The 17,123-nt window shown below is 32.4% G+C and overlaps 1 protein-coding gene across 1 annotated transcript; it reads right to left on the reverse strand.

Moving 5' to 3' along the window:
• Positions 1 to 8,685: 8,685 nt before the first annotated feature.
• LOC138324841 (NXPE family member 4-like) lies at positions 8,686 to 15,996 on the reverse strand. Its single transcript, XM_069270022.1, has 6 exons — positions 15,949 to 15,996; positions 15,420 to 15,579; positions 14,365 to 14,445; positions 12,397 to 13,155; positions 12,120 to 12,169; positions 8,686 to 11,517 (listed from the first exon to the last, which is right to left on the reverse strand). Exons 2-6 carry the CDS (start codon positions 15,557 to 15,559, stop codon positions 10,709 to 10,711), a joined length of 1,839 nt encoding a protein of 612 aa, XP_069126123.1. The 5' UTR covers positions 15,560 to 15,579; positions 15,949 to 15,996; the 3' UTR covers positions 8,686 to 10,708.
• Between the last annotated feature and the right edge of the window lie 1,127 nt (positions 15,997 to 17,123).

The raw sequence follows: 17,123 nt of genomic DNA on the forward strand, positions 1-17,123 counted from the left end.
TTTAGTTTCATAATTCTAGTACAAACATTCAGCAAACTTGAAACTTTACTGGTAGTCTATCTTTATGTTTATGACAATATATCATAGGTTTTAGATATCATAGATCACATAATTGGTGAGATGGAATAAACTCTCAATCACAAACCTTAATATAGGTTTTATGATATGGACTCGCTTTCCCAAAATAAACCTTAATAATCTTCAGTGAACGTACAACTTTTCGTGACCTCATCGGGTCACGTTAAATAGTGAATTGACTTTGTGAAATAGGTCATATTGATAATTTGGTATAAAGATGTTTGATGTTTATACATTTGTTTCTCAAACGGATTATATTACTAGAACATATACACCAAACCACGCAAACCCTAAACTTTTCTTATACTTTGATATTAATTTACTTAGGAGATGTATGTTTTCTTTGATTTAATAAGGAGTTCTAGAAAAATATGTAAAGATATATAAATTGTTCTATATTTATGAGAACAACAACCAAACTCAGACTAGTCTACAAAGACTTAAACGCTAACAACAACAGTAATAGTAAGCTAACTAATGTCCCGCTACCTCTCATTTGAGACCATAACAGCCAAATTACATGTTATTTTGGACATACATTATCATGTACGACCAAATATGCTCGCCAATCATCGATACATTACAATTTCCTGTATGATCATTTTGACTTTTCATTTTTTTTTTATTTAAAAATCCTATACAAGAACCTTTAATCAATCAGATAATATATCAAAATTGACCACTTAGAAGCCTCCTTGGGTGGAGGAGGGGGAGGGGTTGAGTTATAATAAAACCCTATAACAACTAAATCAATGTTATTTTGATAAACTATCAATACAATGTGTAATGGTTTACCTTACGTGATGGTGGTTTTTCAGTACAAGCATAAATTCACTGTTTAGACTAGTATGTATCGTACAAAAGAACTTTGCTTCATCAATCATAGTGCAGCTGAAATAAATTTTAATTCGTGACTTGTGCTTCATTTCGTTCGGAAAATTGTAAAATGCACTCAATCATATAGTGTATGAAAAATCACCGGAATTCCCAGGCTGACTGGGATCGATATAGATGGAAAACAATTGTCTAGAAAAATGTAAACCGTATAAAGACATAATATGCTTAGACATTTCAATAACGTAAAGTGACTAGTCAATGTCATATAAATGGATATCGTATTTCCAAATTTGGATATTTCAATCAAACTGTCGGTGATTATCATATTTCTATCCCGCTTTACTATTAGCTTATATATCTATCGGTTCGATAGAAATCTAGAGAAAATTTTAATTACGTTTTAAATTGAAATCTATTTAAATATGATCTACGTGAGAATTGCTAATAATTTAAGCATTGAAATGTCATCAACTATATACGTCACTGTTGTATAATAAAAATAAATGAATTGATAAAAGCTATTCATCCAAAATCTACGATACATGAAGTGCAATTGTCACAATTTAATTTTCCTAATCACATGTGAATTCTTGCATAAAACCCATAAATATTAATTTTTAATTTGATGTATTACACTCAAAACTGTATTTGAAAATAATAATGACTACATGATTGGCGCGAAGTTGACAATTTAGTAGCATAATTGATTCGTAAGATTCAACGCGGACACATAAAGGTTTGGTGTAACATTACCTTCGGCATAAAGCCTTCGGATATATCAAAGCGAATGTGTAGTCATGTTATATTAAAACACCAAGGTCCTTCACCTTTTGCATGTTTACGACATATTTTGCCATCTTTAGTACACACATATATTGAATTTGTTCAGAACGGGAAGCCAGGCGCGACATGTAGTAATTGCTCTCTAATCCCGAGCTCTTTCTTCTCGACTGTTTGTTTGTCAAACGTATTAACAATAAATGATATTCAATAGATTACAGTCAATTTAAAAGAAAAAGAAAATCTGTTTTGACACTTTTAAATACTGTATAGATACAAGGGATAATTGACTTGTTATCGATATATACCATCTTGTAAACAGGTATATAAGCCTGTGCGTTCGCTTCGGGTACACATATAGTAGAGAGTCTTGCTGGAGAGTACACACAACTGAACGGTACAGATAACCTCAACGCCGTGATACACTCACAAGGACAATTCATCATATAATTGTATAAGGTGAAATTGCGCTAGTTTAGAAACATTCATCAAAACCTGTGCTCATATATCGTCAACAAAGACGTAAAGCAGTGTTTGAGAACGTTTTAAAGCTATATCTGGATTAATTAAGAGAAGGGTTCATGATGATCATGGACGGTTCCAATGTCTATGACTACCAGTCTGCCATCCTTCCTAGAAGCAGACCTCGTGCAGACTCGGAGTCTAATTACTCCGATTGCAGTGACCGCTCAAGAGACTCAACAGACTCTACGGATACCATAAAAAGCATATCCAGAGACAAGTTGCCGAAAGGATCAGATATTTTCCAGAAAGTGTTAGATGAACTGATGCCGAAACCAGTGGAGGAAATTCCTATAAAGGTAGACCGACCCAAAAACGCAATGTCAAAATCTACGAGAGCCAAGCAGAAGGCGTCGTTGCGAGCTGTGGCATGTACTATCAGATTCAAGAAAATGTTTGAAGCATCACACCAACAAAAAACAAACGTTTCATCACATGAAAAAGTATAGGAAAGAGACCAACAGCATAGTTAAGTTACAGTGAGATATGATCTCGTTCATAAAGAAAGTTTCCTAAAAGGATGTGTAACGTGCCTAAGCATACTACCTCAGAAATGAACGCGTATCACTTAGCGGTATTTCGGGACTGTCATGGTGAACCGGAACAATGTGCGTAATTGGATGTGCAATATGACAGACCTCTTTGTCTGATGTGATTTTGCTGTGGACGTGAGCAAACTGAACTTCATTGTGAGATAAAGTGTTCAGCTTAGCATGCGATACGTTGTGATTGACGAAGCGACAAATTGCAATTTAATAATGGTATATCATTAAAATGTAGATTTCAAAACAATTGAAATCACATCACATATATAATCACATAATTTGTATATAACTTTGCTCATGAATATTAATCCAACTTTGCAATGTGATATTTTTGTATGTTTACACTTCTTAGATATCATTTTTCATAATGTTTACATTTATCATATTTTTTCGCATATTTTCAATAATCTATTTTTTTTCATTATTGCAAGCTGTATTTCATACTATTCAATGTTTCAAATAAAGCTTTCGAAACGTATTTCGGAATTTATTGTTTCAATATTCGTAGAAAAATTTCCATAATTTGAGAAATTCATACTTCTTCTTTGCTGTTTCTGGTGTGTATATTTATTGTAAAGGGTCGCGGTGGTAAAGTGGTTACGATGTTCCGATATATAACCATTATCCCTTCACCTCTGAATTGCGAGTTTGAAACTCACATGGAACAGTTACCGGGCACTGATCATTGGCCAGTGGTTTCTCCCTGGCTCCTCCAGCTATATTAAACCTTCTTATCCTGACACATCCTGAAGTGATCCCAGCTGTTTGTAAGACGTAAAACAAAGGCAAATAAAATGCAACGTCTTCTGAAATCGTATTGTGACCATTTTAAGGCTTTCAAGTTGTATGAAGTATATTCAAATCAAAGACTTTACATTAAATCACTGACTTGATGATAACCTGAGAGTCGTCGCCAAAATGTCTACTCCATTTGTAATAATTTTTATAGCCGTACAATACAGAAATAAACAGCTATAAACAACAATGTGATAAAAATTTTATGGACCTTTGATATCGTCAATACCACAGGTCTCTTTTTACGTGTAGGTGGGACTAAGTTTTAAGTATAGAAAAATCTATTTCATATAGAGTAGTCTTTTTAGGCAATTAAATTAAGAGCAATATATATTTGAAAACTTTTTATTCAAAGTTTAAATCATGCTTTGAGATCGAAATTTAATACTAGTTTATTTCTTCTACGTGTTTTTAAATTGAGGTACGTGTATATTTAAGGTATCAAAAATGCGATGGATAAAAATGATTTAACACTAATTAGAAGTAAATACAGGTACTGAAAACAGTAATCAATATAAGCTATGCATATATTTCGATTCCATTTATTCATCAATTTGTATGTACATGGCTTGAATGATGAAGAATAGTCAACTGAAAATCACTTGAAATAAGAAAATAAAAATACAGAATAGTGAGTAGAAGGTTGAACTAGAACAGTTGAAATAGAATAATAGAAATAGGACAAAGGGAGAAGAACAATGAGAACAGATCTATGGAACCAGAACCAGATGGATCGGAAAAGAAAGCGCTATCTTACTCCTTGAAGACACCTTCAATACAAAATGGATCAGCTCATTCATCGTCTCAAATACATCTTAAATGAGCATATACTGTAATTTTAACAATAGAAGAAATATGTCAACTCGCTATCTCGAGCAATGAGCCCAGTATTTAATTACACTTATGCGAATGAATAATGAAACACATTTGAACGTAAACAAATACGGGGAACAGTGATCAACTGACAATTGAAAAATTATTATTTCACTTTTACTATAATTACGTAATAACTATATTGACATTACAAGAAGCCCAATTTTGTTGTACAAAACTTTCAAATATTCAGCTCATTAAGAGTATGGCTTGTTGAATTGATCAGAAGTGTTTTATCATTAATATACAGTAGTTAGTTTTATGTACACATTATCGTTAGAAGTATTGTAAAATGATGTGTAGGTGAACCACCTGGTCATAATCATAAAAGGGGAGACGCGCGAATATAGATTATGTTATTTTACTTATATTGTCGTTATAATATACGCTATAGGAATGAATAAATCGGTACATATTGTATGTATTTTAATAAATGAACCAATGATATTTATTTCATTTGAATGTATGTAGGAGTAAGGATTTATTACTCATATACGTCCTTGGTAGGAATAACAAATATACTGATATTCTAAGCAAATATAATCGGGTTGACTGCATGTTACTACTTTTTAAGAAATCACAGTAAAATGAATGAAATTCTGTTCAGATTATAGTTTCAACTAGGTTTCTTTGATTAAGATTCACAATCGTTCAAAATCAAGCACACTCCCATATGCTTTGGCATCAACAGCTATATCCCATATGCTTTGGCATCAACAGCTATATGCAAAAATCTACAATAGAAAAAAAACAACATTTCAATTTATATTGTCAGTATGATATACAGTTTAAGAAATTCTGAAATTCATTAATCATGCAAATATCTCAATATGTGAATGACATCTATTTTAATTAGATAAAAAACCATATGGATAGGTAAGGAAAAACTAATTAATATATTTCCTAATATGTAAATTTGTTGATAAGTATATACATGTATATTGTTCAAATTTATTTATCCACTTCGTGATAGTTTATTTTTAATTTATTTTACATACTTGACGGTCTACTAGTAAAGCATGAAAAAATTTTGAATCAAGAATCGATTTCCTAACTTTATATTTAACTGAATCGTTTAAGTACATGTATATGGTAACATTTGACTTTAATCAGTTATTTCAATCTATTTATACGTAAACTACATGTACATTATTGATAGTAAAATGATAAAAGAAGACTTTTTAGAAAAAAAAAAACTTATAAACTTGGATATACATTTTTCATTTCGACACAATGACTTGAAAAAATTATTAATAAATACACTAATAGCTGATCAATGCACCCATATGTAAGCTAGCTAATTCTACTGCAGCACATACAGGTAGCATGCTTGCAGTTATGAAAATTCGTGCACTTTATCATTCATAAATATATCCTATTTATAAATACGCTGTATTTGTTAATTATATTACAATGTTATCTGAAGGAACATTCTCGAGAAAAAAAAAACCAGCAAAATAAGTTTCTGTAACATATTAGTTTTAGATAAAGGCACTTTAAACCTTAAGGTGTGATTATAACGAAACATCGTAATTGTATTTCTCAAGGATAACCCTCGTGATATACAGATTAAAGAAAAGCATAGTGAACAGTGATAGAAACACCACAAATGTGTTTAAAACGTTTGAATGATTACGTGACAAAAGCAATGTACCGGTCAGTAGGCGGTCACTTAAACGTAAACACGAAAAGGAAATAAACACATTAAAACTCTCAAAGAAATATTGGTTTAGTAATACGATACAACGCTTTATGAAAGCAATATTTACCGTTTATATAAATCAGAAGGGAAATACGTTAGGTAAATACTTGCAGACGCACCTTCTTGACTTCATTGAAGGTGTGATTGGCTGTGCCCTTGGCCTTTACATGGGCGTGACGTTGTCAGAAAGGAGAGCTTTGTGAGCTATGACGTACTTTATTTTTGTAGCTCAACCTTCAACCTCCCTTGACTGTCAATACTTATATATACTTCATTAGTGTTTATTCTGTCGACCTTTGCTTTTTGCCATATTGGCATATATGTATATAGCACTCATGTGGTATTTGGTACTCTCTTAATTAGTAGTTCTAGTGTGATACATAAGTGTTCATTATTAATATAACTTACTGTTTATTGTGACCATGCATTCATTGTACATTATAGAATATTTTAATGATGATTTATGTGGCATTGTTATTTATTAATTACCAAATGCTGTGTTTACATTTATTTCGTCGGAAGAATAGCACTACAGTGCTTATATTGCATCTTGCAACGTTAGATAATATTTCTTGAATCTTGTTATTATTTAGATGTAAATAACTCCCAACAACCTTATTTAACTGTTGGTATCCAAAGGGTCGACTTGGGCATGTTATGAAGATAATACTGTAAAAGGCGTTTCAGAAAACATGTCCCGACTTAAAACTAGAAATAAATCATAATTGCACAAATTAAGTTATTTTTATAAGCTTATGATACCAATATTTGTTGGAGTACAATCATTTACAGCTAAGATTTCACAATAAAACATTATCACTTAAAATAATGATCTACTCGTTTTTACCAAGGTATATTCGATCACACAGATTTACAGTATTGTTATTTTGGTATTGTTAATATAACTATTTTAACAATAGAACCCTATCAGAGGTCATTTAAGCAAATGGATGTACCTAAATGCTACACAGAAACAAAACAATTGTTTTTCTTACATCAATATTACAGTTGGAATTTTTGCAATAAATTCTCGAAGAATAAAGGAGATCTTTCGGAAGGTTATTGACAAGTGTCCAGATGATCATTTCAGAAATGTTTGAAATTACATAACTCGGTTTTATATAACATACAACTGCATGTGTTAAACTACTCTTTTGAATACATATAAATGTATAATCAAAGTCTATGGATATCCAGAATGGTAGATGTTATGTCTGGATTTTTGGTTTGGGTTTAATAAGCATTACAATCGACACATGTTTTCTGAAATTACACCCTGTATTCTGTTAAATTCTATTCCATAACTATAGCATGTGTCGCTGTATTTAAATTCTAGTCCATAACTAGAGAATGTGTCGCAGTATTTAAATTCTAATCCATAACTAGAGAATGTGTCACAGTATTTAAACTCTAGTCCATAACTAGAGAATGTGTCGCAGTATTTAAATTCGCGAGTTTTAACTTAACCGCAAATATAGCGAAGTGAAATCCCCGCGAATAAAAAAAACATCAGTTCAGTAACTGGGCTAAATTTGATTTTCCAATACCTTCTTAATTGACATTCTTGTCTCTGTTTTTTGACTTAACAAAATATAAAACTTGTTCAATTATATTTATTAGAATCCACATAATATGCGAGGTATCTATTTGTATTTAATTGTTCATTTTGAGCATCAATCATTATATATTTACGCCACAGATAATACGTCACGGTTGCGTCATATTTGAAACCAAAAACCAAACTGCGATACCAGTACTTATCAATGACAGTCATATCTACATGAATATTTTTTCATACCTACACGTGTAATAATGGCTGGTCTAGGGCAATATACTCATGTCGCCTGAGGCTGTATTGCATGGCTACCCATGCATTAAAGCTTCGTGACGTCATGGCGTCAACAAATCTCTATTTCCTCGGTAAAATTTTAACATTTTTTCACAAAATTGACTGGTTGTACTATAAAAGATGCAAGCAACGGAATTTGTATTGAAAATATCACGTAATTTTTCATGTTTGGAAATTGACTTCCAGTCGTGGATTTCTTCGAATTTATTTCAAAATGGCGGGATGTTATAGTTGTAAAATTGCAATAAAACGTCAAGGTATGAAAGAAAAATACTCTTTCATTAGTGAATATGAAGGATAGGGATATTCTACCCTCGGGATCACAAAATGTTGCAAAACCCTCGGCAAGCCTCGGGTTTTACTACATTTTGTGACCCTAGGGTAGAATATCCCTATCCTTCATATCCTCATATGAAAGAGTCTTATAATCTACCATGATCGCGCTTGATGGTTACTTTACATGATGTCGTGAAACTCTACTGCTAGTCATTCTTCTCCGATATACGAGTCCGAAATCCAAGTGGGGTAGATTCCAAGTAACAGTTGGCCAGAGTGATGGTTTTCCTCCGCTTTGTAGTCAAAACATTCCTTGAGTGACCATGCATTGGTGTAAGACTACAGAAAAGGTAAATTAAACTTAAGAACACTAGTTTAACTCTTTCAAAAAATATTTAATTTCAATCAAATGTCAAGTGTTACACTCTCAACAACTGTTTTGTTTGCGATTTAATTTGAAGAATATATCAACGTAACTACGTCACTAGCGATACGTATGATATAGGGAACATGACCTTGACCTTTTTGTATGGGTATAACGAATGTAACATTAAATAGAATGTCGCTTTGAGCAAACATAGATGTTTTGAAGTCAAAAGTGGAGTATTTCAATAACAAATATTTACAAAATGTTAAGTGAATCTAACATCCTGGGACAAAGTAGACTACTGTAAAGACTAAGGAGCTCGCACGTAGCCAAGTTGTCATACTAAAATTGGATATCTGCGAAAGCTGTTAGTGGCAACTAAAAACATGAATAGTAAGCAAAAAACGTGTGGAAAACAAAAAAATGTATGTGCGAAATGAAAAAGAGTTGTAATTAAATACCTAGCTAACATTGAATTAGTATCCTCCGAACACAACTACAGTCTTGGCTACGTGCGAGTTCTCTAGTCATGAAAGGGAGCATCAGAACTCACACAGTTGTCGATTTCACGAGCAATGAGTTCCGCAACACATTTTTTCACTGCATGACCATATGTTTTCATTTATGAACATAGAAACTCTAAACATCTATATTATTTCTCCCTAAACAATTTTGGAAGCACAATGTGGGTGTACATGTATATCTATCTAGTTACCACGACGCAACTTCAACTTTATTATCATGATCAGTAAGCCTCTGTGAGTAAATCGAAGTATAGTAGAATGCTACAGTGTTGCTAGAAGTTAATGAAGGTAAAAGTAAGAGAATTACCAAAATTCGCCTTATCAAATTTATCGCGATTTTTTTCAAAAGCCACAGTTTTACATATCAATTAATGTTTCATGAATGGCACTTTCAAAGGACTATATTGATGATTCGCAACAATAATACCCCACAAAAAACATTTCACAAGTAAATCGTGAAATTTTACATCCGCGAACTTAACAACTAAGCGTTAAACCGTTTAGTAACCGTTAAATATGGAGATATATACCGGCCGACATAGTGACTATCTCGATCTCAATATCAACAGCATTAATTCATTCACTGATGTGTCAATGTTGGTTTATGATAGGCAGCCGTGTAATTTTATGACTTTGACCTAATTCAGTAATACTTTGGTTCATTATGTAGCAGGGGCGGCGGCTGATTTCGGAAGATTTGAGACATTCTATACCTATTCGACATACAACAGAGTATTGTTGTATAGGTGATTGAAGTCGGTCAGATGGATGATACGATATGATACGAGCGAAAGTGATCTTTAACGACTTCTGAATTGAACGCTTGCCAAAAAGTCGACCTTGACATTATTTTAAATCGGGTAGGGAGACTGAAATTCTGTGTTGTTGCTATTTTAGCAAGACAATAGTACTGGCTAGTTCATGTCTTTCGACGGGACATTTAAAAGTAGATTTCTGAATATTAAATATTACAATGGTAATATTGTCTTAGAAATTTATCGTATAGGTGATGTTTCACTTCATATTAACGTCATTTATTAAAAGCAGGTCAAAATTAAAAAAATAATATTAGATGTAAAAAGGTGAAAGGAGTTTATTAGTAAATAAAAGGTGTATATATTATATATTCCCAAGGAACAAAGTATTCTTAACATGTGGATGTCTTTAAATCTTATGTTTATGACTTACTCTACGTGGAGACGGGGGTGAAATCAGCTTTAACTGATAGTTTTTATAACAAATTTGTGCTATAACGAATGTTCGTTATAGCAAGGATTTACTGTACTTTATCCATCCCAACATATAGTAAACATAACGCTTGCGTATTAATTAGTTATGCATATATCAGAATATGTAGGTATTCGACTATGGCTGTATATAACCTAGCCAATATGATTTCCAGAATATCGTACTTGATTCTATTTTAATGTATGGAATCATTGTTATATTACTTGATCTGTTCAGCCTTTAAACACACTGAAATACATATAATTTTAATGTATTTCATTTGTAGTTATATCATAGTAAAGCAGATTTGGTAAGCGTTTTGCTTTACGTTTATCAATTATCTTTGTCACTACACGCGAACGCCATGAAATAACGAACCATCTGATCCACTATGTGGAACGATGGATGGACATTATCATTCTCCATGGCCTCGGTCAGCTCCCATCCTTCGAGGTATCTGATTTTATCTTGCAGGTCAGCGAATTCCTCATACAAAACCTGTTCCACAAACCGTCTAATGTACTCTAATGGCATGAACTCTTTCTTATAAGTATGTGAGTGTGTACCTTTAATGAAAATCTCAATCTTGGGCGAGCGTTGTAATAGACGAACGATGGCTGATTTGGCCTTCTGAACGTGTTCTCGAAATGCGTTGTGGTCGCATGACCTAGCTATATGTAAAAGCCAGTTGATTACCACGATATCCGTGCTGTTTGCTCCTATTCTGTCCAGTCTATATTGTACTGACTTTAAGTTTGTTATCGAGGATCCAGGCGTTCCAGCAAACGGATGTTCATGTGGCATCCACTCCATTTTTATTCCATATTTCTTTGACCTAGCACTGATGTATTTCTGCCAACTTTTCGAATCATTCTTGGCAAAATCTGAATTATCAAGGTCCAAACCTAATATATGAACAAGATGTTTAAACCATTGTCGCGACGTGGAATCTCCAACAAATATTGTTCTTCGAGAGGCGAGACATTTTATGTATGTCTCTTTGCGTCTGGCGATACGGTTAGAGCACTGTAGTGAATGCCAGAGTGACATGTGTCTAAAGCCAACAGGAACACTGGCGGTCCATGTAGACCGCTTGTCCAGTAGATGGCATGGTAAAGTGGGCGGAGGTATATTATCTCGTCCTGTGAAAACAATAAAAAAAATATTGATGTGGGAATTAAAGGAATTTTAGAAGCACTAGTTCTGTCTTAACGCACATCCTCTTATGAACAATTCATTTGTACGATGATTTAGTCACATAGTCATGTTTCATTGACTTAAAACCAAAGAGATAACCAATTTTGAGATTGATATACGATGAATGTTCTGCAATAACCCCCAATAAATAAATAAACATCTTATTTGCTATTTTTGAATAACAAAAAAAAAACAATAAATACGTTAACTCTATGTAAAAAAAAAAAACAACAAAATAATCTTGAAAATATTACACACTGTTTTTTGATCCGTTGAGAATGTACCATAGTATTTACATTAACCAAAGTGAGCTGTTAGAATACATCCGTTTATATCATGACTAATTTTGAAATAGCAAATAAAATAAAGATTTTTGGATCTAAAAACGAAAGTAGTTGTAATATTCAAAGTCAAATAAATCGCAAACAAAATGTTTACAAAATAAATAAATTTTAAGAAGTTTTAAGGATTTTCTAAAATCATTTATGTAAATTTAAACTTAAATTATTCCATATAATTTTTGTTATAGGTCAATCTTTATACTTACTTATTTGGATTCTTAACGGAACTTTGTCGATCAGCGCGTGGGAGAATGCCCTGTAAGAAAATTTATTGTATAACATACATTGTACATAAATATTTTTAAAGACTCTCTTTGATTTTTTTTTCTATTGTCGCATTATTGACTTTATTGCCGTAATACTCGTGTGTTTTCAATATAAGCAATACAAATTTCGATCACTACCTAAATTGGACCAAATCGCAGATATGCGATAGTGATGCATTTACACAAGTAACTATTCAGTAACGGGTAATTAACTTACTGCATTATATGAATCTCCCGGCGGTCCAAATACATAACATCGTCCCAGCCATATTGTTTCCAATCTGTACACTCAAAGTACCTTGGCTCTCCACAATAATACGAAATGTTGTAGTTTTGGGCTGTAAAGTTACAGTAACCACCATATCGTCGTTCGACTTGCCAGTGAGTTGAACTGCACTGAGTGGATTCCGTTACTTTGGGGTGTAACGAATAAAAGGTAGCATTTGTGTACTTATATGCGCCATATTTCTGGAAATATTTGGCGTATAATGACACCTGTTCCTTAGTGTGTCCTATAGAGACTTTCAAAGTCGCTCGACCTTTCCATGCGGCCCTGACAACGCCAGTGTAAGTCCCGTCCATGTGGTCCACGACGTATCCGGCCACGCTTGAATGACTGTGATCGTCATTCATCCATATCCGGAGAAAGTCTCCTCCAGTCTCCATCCTTTTTCCTAAGCCGTTACGCAATTCAATATAAACTGTTATGTTGTCGTCAATGAAAATATTATAATTCTTTACTTTTATGAACGAATTAGAAGCGTTTGCTATTTCATATGAGTGATCCAAGTCAACTTTTAAAGATGAGTATTCAGAATATCGAGATATGATGTTTCTGGCCAAGGATGCTGATGGCTGGACAATTGGAGTAAACCTTACTACTTCTTCTATAGCTAAATTGTCTGCGGTTGATGTCTCCTTTGAATGCTTTTCTTCCTCAACTGGGCCCAGGAACGTGGTGGCCAGATTAACAATTCTGTATGTATAAACTAGATATATGAATCCTTACTTCATGTTTTGTCTTCTCTCATTTCTGATTAACACTGAATGTATTTAAACACATGCATAATACTGAAATAAGACTTTAAAATATTTAAACATAGAAAGGGACGTTACTCTTACTTTAAAAGATGCTCCAACGTTGACAAATAGTATTTTTTCTCTATTGAAAACAGAAGCAGACGAATTAGTGTTTCTCTTCGGATACAAAAGTTACTTACTTTACACTATAACCCCCATTAAAAGTGTGAGCTTCTTATATTATTTCAAGATTAAAAAAATATTTTATGTGTATTTTTGTGCTAATTCGACGCATATATACACGATTAAACATCAATTATTGTTCAAATGACGGGTATCGTTTATGCTCTGTCGGCTGTGGAGCATCTTTAAGCAACATATTCTGATAGGCCTTATCTCGATGACTGACAGAACATATTCAATGTTTATTTTCTATAAATAGGATAGGCAAAAACGACTCTTTTGTCTATTTTCAAAACAATATAAAATTTAATTTTGATTTGGTTTTAGTCGCTATAGTCAATTTACTTGCATTTCAAGCAATTAAGCATAATCAAAATAATACGACTAGAAAGTACTGTATAGCAACAGCTTGGAATGTGATAAGGAATAATTTATTTTGATTTTAAATACTGTATTTTCGATATAAAAATATCTGCTTTCTCTATTATCATTGGTTATTGGGTTTTTGGGTAAAGCCGTAATATGTGCAAAGGTAGAATACTAGGATTAGATAACAATGCATAGTAATGGCTAGAATATGATCAGAGAATGATTTTGATATTTTTTTCATATAGAAATACAGTACCATACTCATACATTTGTATATCAAAATATTATGAGATTGAATTTTGATTTGGGGATAGCCTGGGGAAAAGCCGTTTCACATGCATTCCAAGCAAAAGCAGAATAACAGGACTAGCGAGCATAATGGCTTGGAATTTGATGAGGAACTATGCTTTTAACATTTTTCAAATATAAATACATTGTACTATACTTTCGATATAAAAACAAATAATTACTATCTCTAATTTCAAAATATCATAAGATTATATGGGGTTTGGGTATAGTGGGTAAAGCCAATTGACATGGATTCTAAACAAAGCAGACTAGCGGGAACAATGCTTTTGATAATTTTCAAATACAAAACACAAACAACACCTACTTTCTGTGATGATATGTAATGGCCTGCCATCCCACCGACTCCTTGATACGGTAGACATTACCAGGCATGGTCTCACTGATACTGTGGAGGGGAGACAGAGCATCAGGTACTTATAGGGAACAACCAACTAAATAAAAAAGACCTTTGAATGGCCCCTGTGTATTAATACACGATTGAGCCTAGGATAAAATTTTAACCTTGCCGCTGATTGGCTGGCTAATTATGAATTTCAAAAGTAAACTTGTTTTTTGACAGGTAGATAACTATGATATGAATTTGGAAATTCAGATTGAGATTCAGGTTCAAAATATCAATTTTGATAATGATCAAAATATCAATTTTGATAATGAATTGGTAAAAACATTAGAATTTCAGGATTTTTCTAGTGCAAAATGCGTCTGATTTCAATATAGCTACCCTGGTTGGAGTTTGAGCTGAAGGACCCAAACTTTTTTTCTATCTAGTAAAAGAACCTAGACTTTAATTATAGAACACAATAGTTAACTAATATTCCTTTGTTTTAATAACACATTACAAAACTTTAACAAACTTTAACACTATGGTCTATGTAAAATTATTTAGTTGGTTGTTCTCTATATAGCAAATGATTCAGATACAGTCCTTATTGGCTAATCATTTATTATCAAATGCACTCAATCAACTTCATTTAAGTTCAAAACGAGAGCTTAAAAATATGGCCGTGTGTTCCAAGTAAATAATCAAAACATTCATAGGTGTTTACACAATGACTAAAGAAAAAGAAAAATGACATTGCATTTTACAAATAACGTAAAAAATAAAGTTAATGGTATAATATTATCTGTACTTAATTTAGTATAAAAACGTTTTAGATTTTCTAGTCTGAAAAGTAGTACATGATTTAAGTCTTACTCGTGTTAAAGAAATCCTTAGTATTGTTTAAAAACGAAATCGACTTCATGTTTACACATGCTTCGTCTACCAGCTGAAATGCACATGCCATTGTTATCAAAAAATGAAACAAACTTTTAAATACCACTGTGGGCATTTTACACAGAAAACATATATATACATACCTTACTAGCGTAAAGAATGCTGAGATGAAGAAGGTCGCCAAAAGTACCAAACAGGTATTTTTCTTCGACATACAATAAGGTATTTTTGCATCAGCGACAGACAATCCTTTGATTTTGCTTTTCCTTTTTCTTAGAGCCATGATGATATATCATTCTATATCTAATAAACATCAATTTAATTCTCATTGGACCCTTTCAAACAAACATAAATATTTTACCAATAAAATACAAAAACTTAAAGAGGAAAATGGCTCTGTAGTGCACCGCCACGAGATTCCTTGAAGTGAAAGATTAGACCTAGATAGCCATAAAACAAAGAACAATATAACATTTCAAACTAATGATCAAATATACTATAAATTGTTACTTGTATATTGTTTCTCAGTGGAATTCAAGAATATTCTGGTAAGATTATTATGTATTATAACGATAAACGCTAACAAAACATATATTTTAAAGTATTCTAATAAAATATATTTTAAAGTATTCTAATAAAATACAAATGAATAAGTACTAATGCATGCAATACCTTGACGAGTAAATCGAGTCCCCTTCTATCCACACTATGGCAGTTTTTAAGACAATGGGAAAAAACATATGTATATTTTGTTTTACGTACAAAGTTATATATAGAATTAAACCATTATCAATTAAATTCTTACAGATCTCTTCAGTCTAACTAAGGGACATACATTATCTTCCAATCACGTTATACATGGCTTGTGATTCGACATACAAAACAATAGAAATACGTATCGTCTATCTGAACTCGTTTGGGAGGACATTACCAAAACATATAATCAAGGTATTCAATACCTTACGATTATTGTAACCGTATCATGTTACAAAACGTTTTTTCATTATTACAAAGTTTAATACTAGGATTAGATTGGTCAACGAATAAGAAGATATCAACCATTGAAAACATATTCTACAAGTAGTTTTTTTTTTTTTTTTTTTTTTGTCTATTATATGTAAATCTAAATTTCTCCCATTTGCATATAAATCTAAATTTCTCCTGTTTATTAATGCCATGTTTGTAATATTGTGTTTTTATTTATTGGTGACTATTGTTTAAGTTTATTTTCGGTTTTGATTTAGATTATAACGTACAAATGAGGAACTGGTAGATGTAGGGTTACTGCTACATTATAGGAGTCAGTCAAAACATCTTCTAAATGTACTCCACAATTTCATTTTGACATCCGGATGTAAAAAAATATTTTTATAGTTGAGTATGCGACGAAATTTACTAAAGGACACCTTAAGAGGTGTTCATGCGTTCCATTTCAATTTCAAACAATTTTTTTGATAAAAGTAAATCAATGACATCAGATAGCAGACATTGTCATAGAATTTTTTTTTTTATTTTTTATTTTTTTTTATTTTATAAATTTATTCCTAAAAGAAGATTAGTTAGTCATCTCTGTAATGAATGAGGCCTATACCTGCAAGTGTGCCATGTGTAGGGAAAAGAATACAGAACTATGTAGATGGGTTGAAGCTAAAAGACATTGTCTAAATATATGTGACCGTGACCACTATGCAGTGCAATAAATACCACATGATCTTGGAGATTTTTGGACCAGAGAAGTTGTACCCAGAAACAACAATCTAATTAAAGCTGTCACTTTATGCTTCAAAACATCGCTACATGGACACGACAAAGATTCGATCTTCATTTTATAAAATAGGATTGACCAT

This window comes from Argopecten irradians, chromosome 6, assembly GCF_041381155.1.
Source record: "Argopecten irradians isolate NY chromosome 6, Ai_NY, whole genome shotgun sequence".
Lineage (NCBI taxonomy): Eukaryota > Metazoa > Mollusca > Bivalvia > Pectinida > Pectinidae > Argopecten > Argopecten irradians.

Coding starts and splice junctions, on each gene's coding strand:
- LOC138324841 (XM_069270022.1), bottom strand. CDS start 15,559: ATGGCTCTAAGAAAAAGGAAAAGCAAAATCAAAGGATTGTCTGTCGCT. Junction 13,156..14,364: donor ATTACATATCATCACAGAAA/GTAGGTGTTGTT, acceptor TTATACATACAG/AATTGTTAATCTGGCCACCA. Junction 12,170..12,396: donor CGGGAGATTCATATAATGCA/GTAAGTTAATTA, acceptor ATTTTCTTACAG/GGCATTCTCCCACGCGCTGA.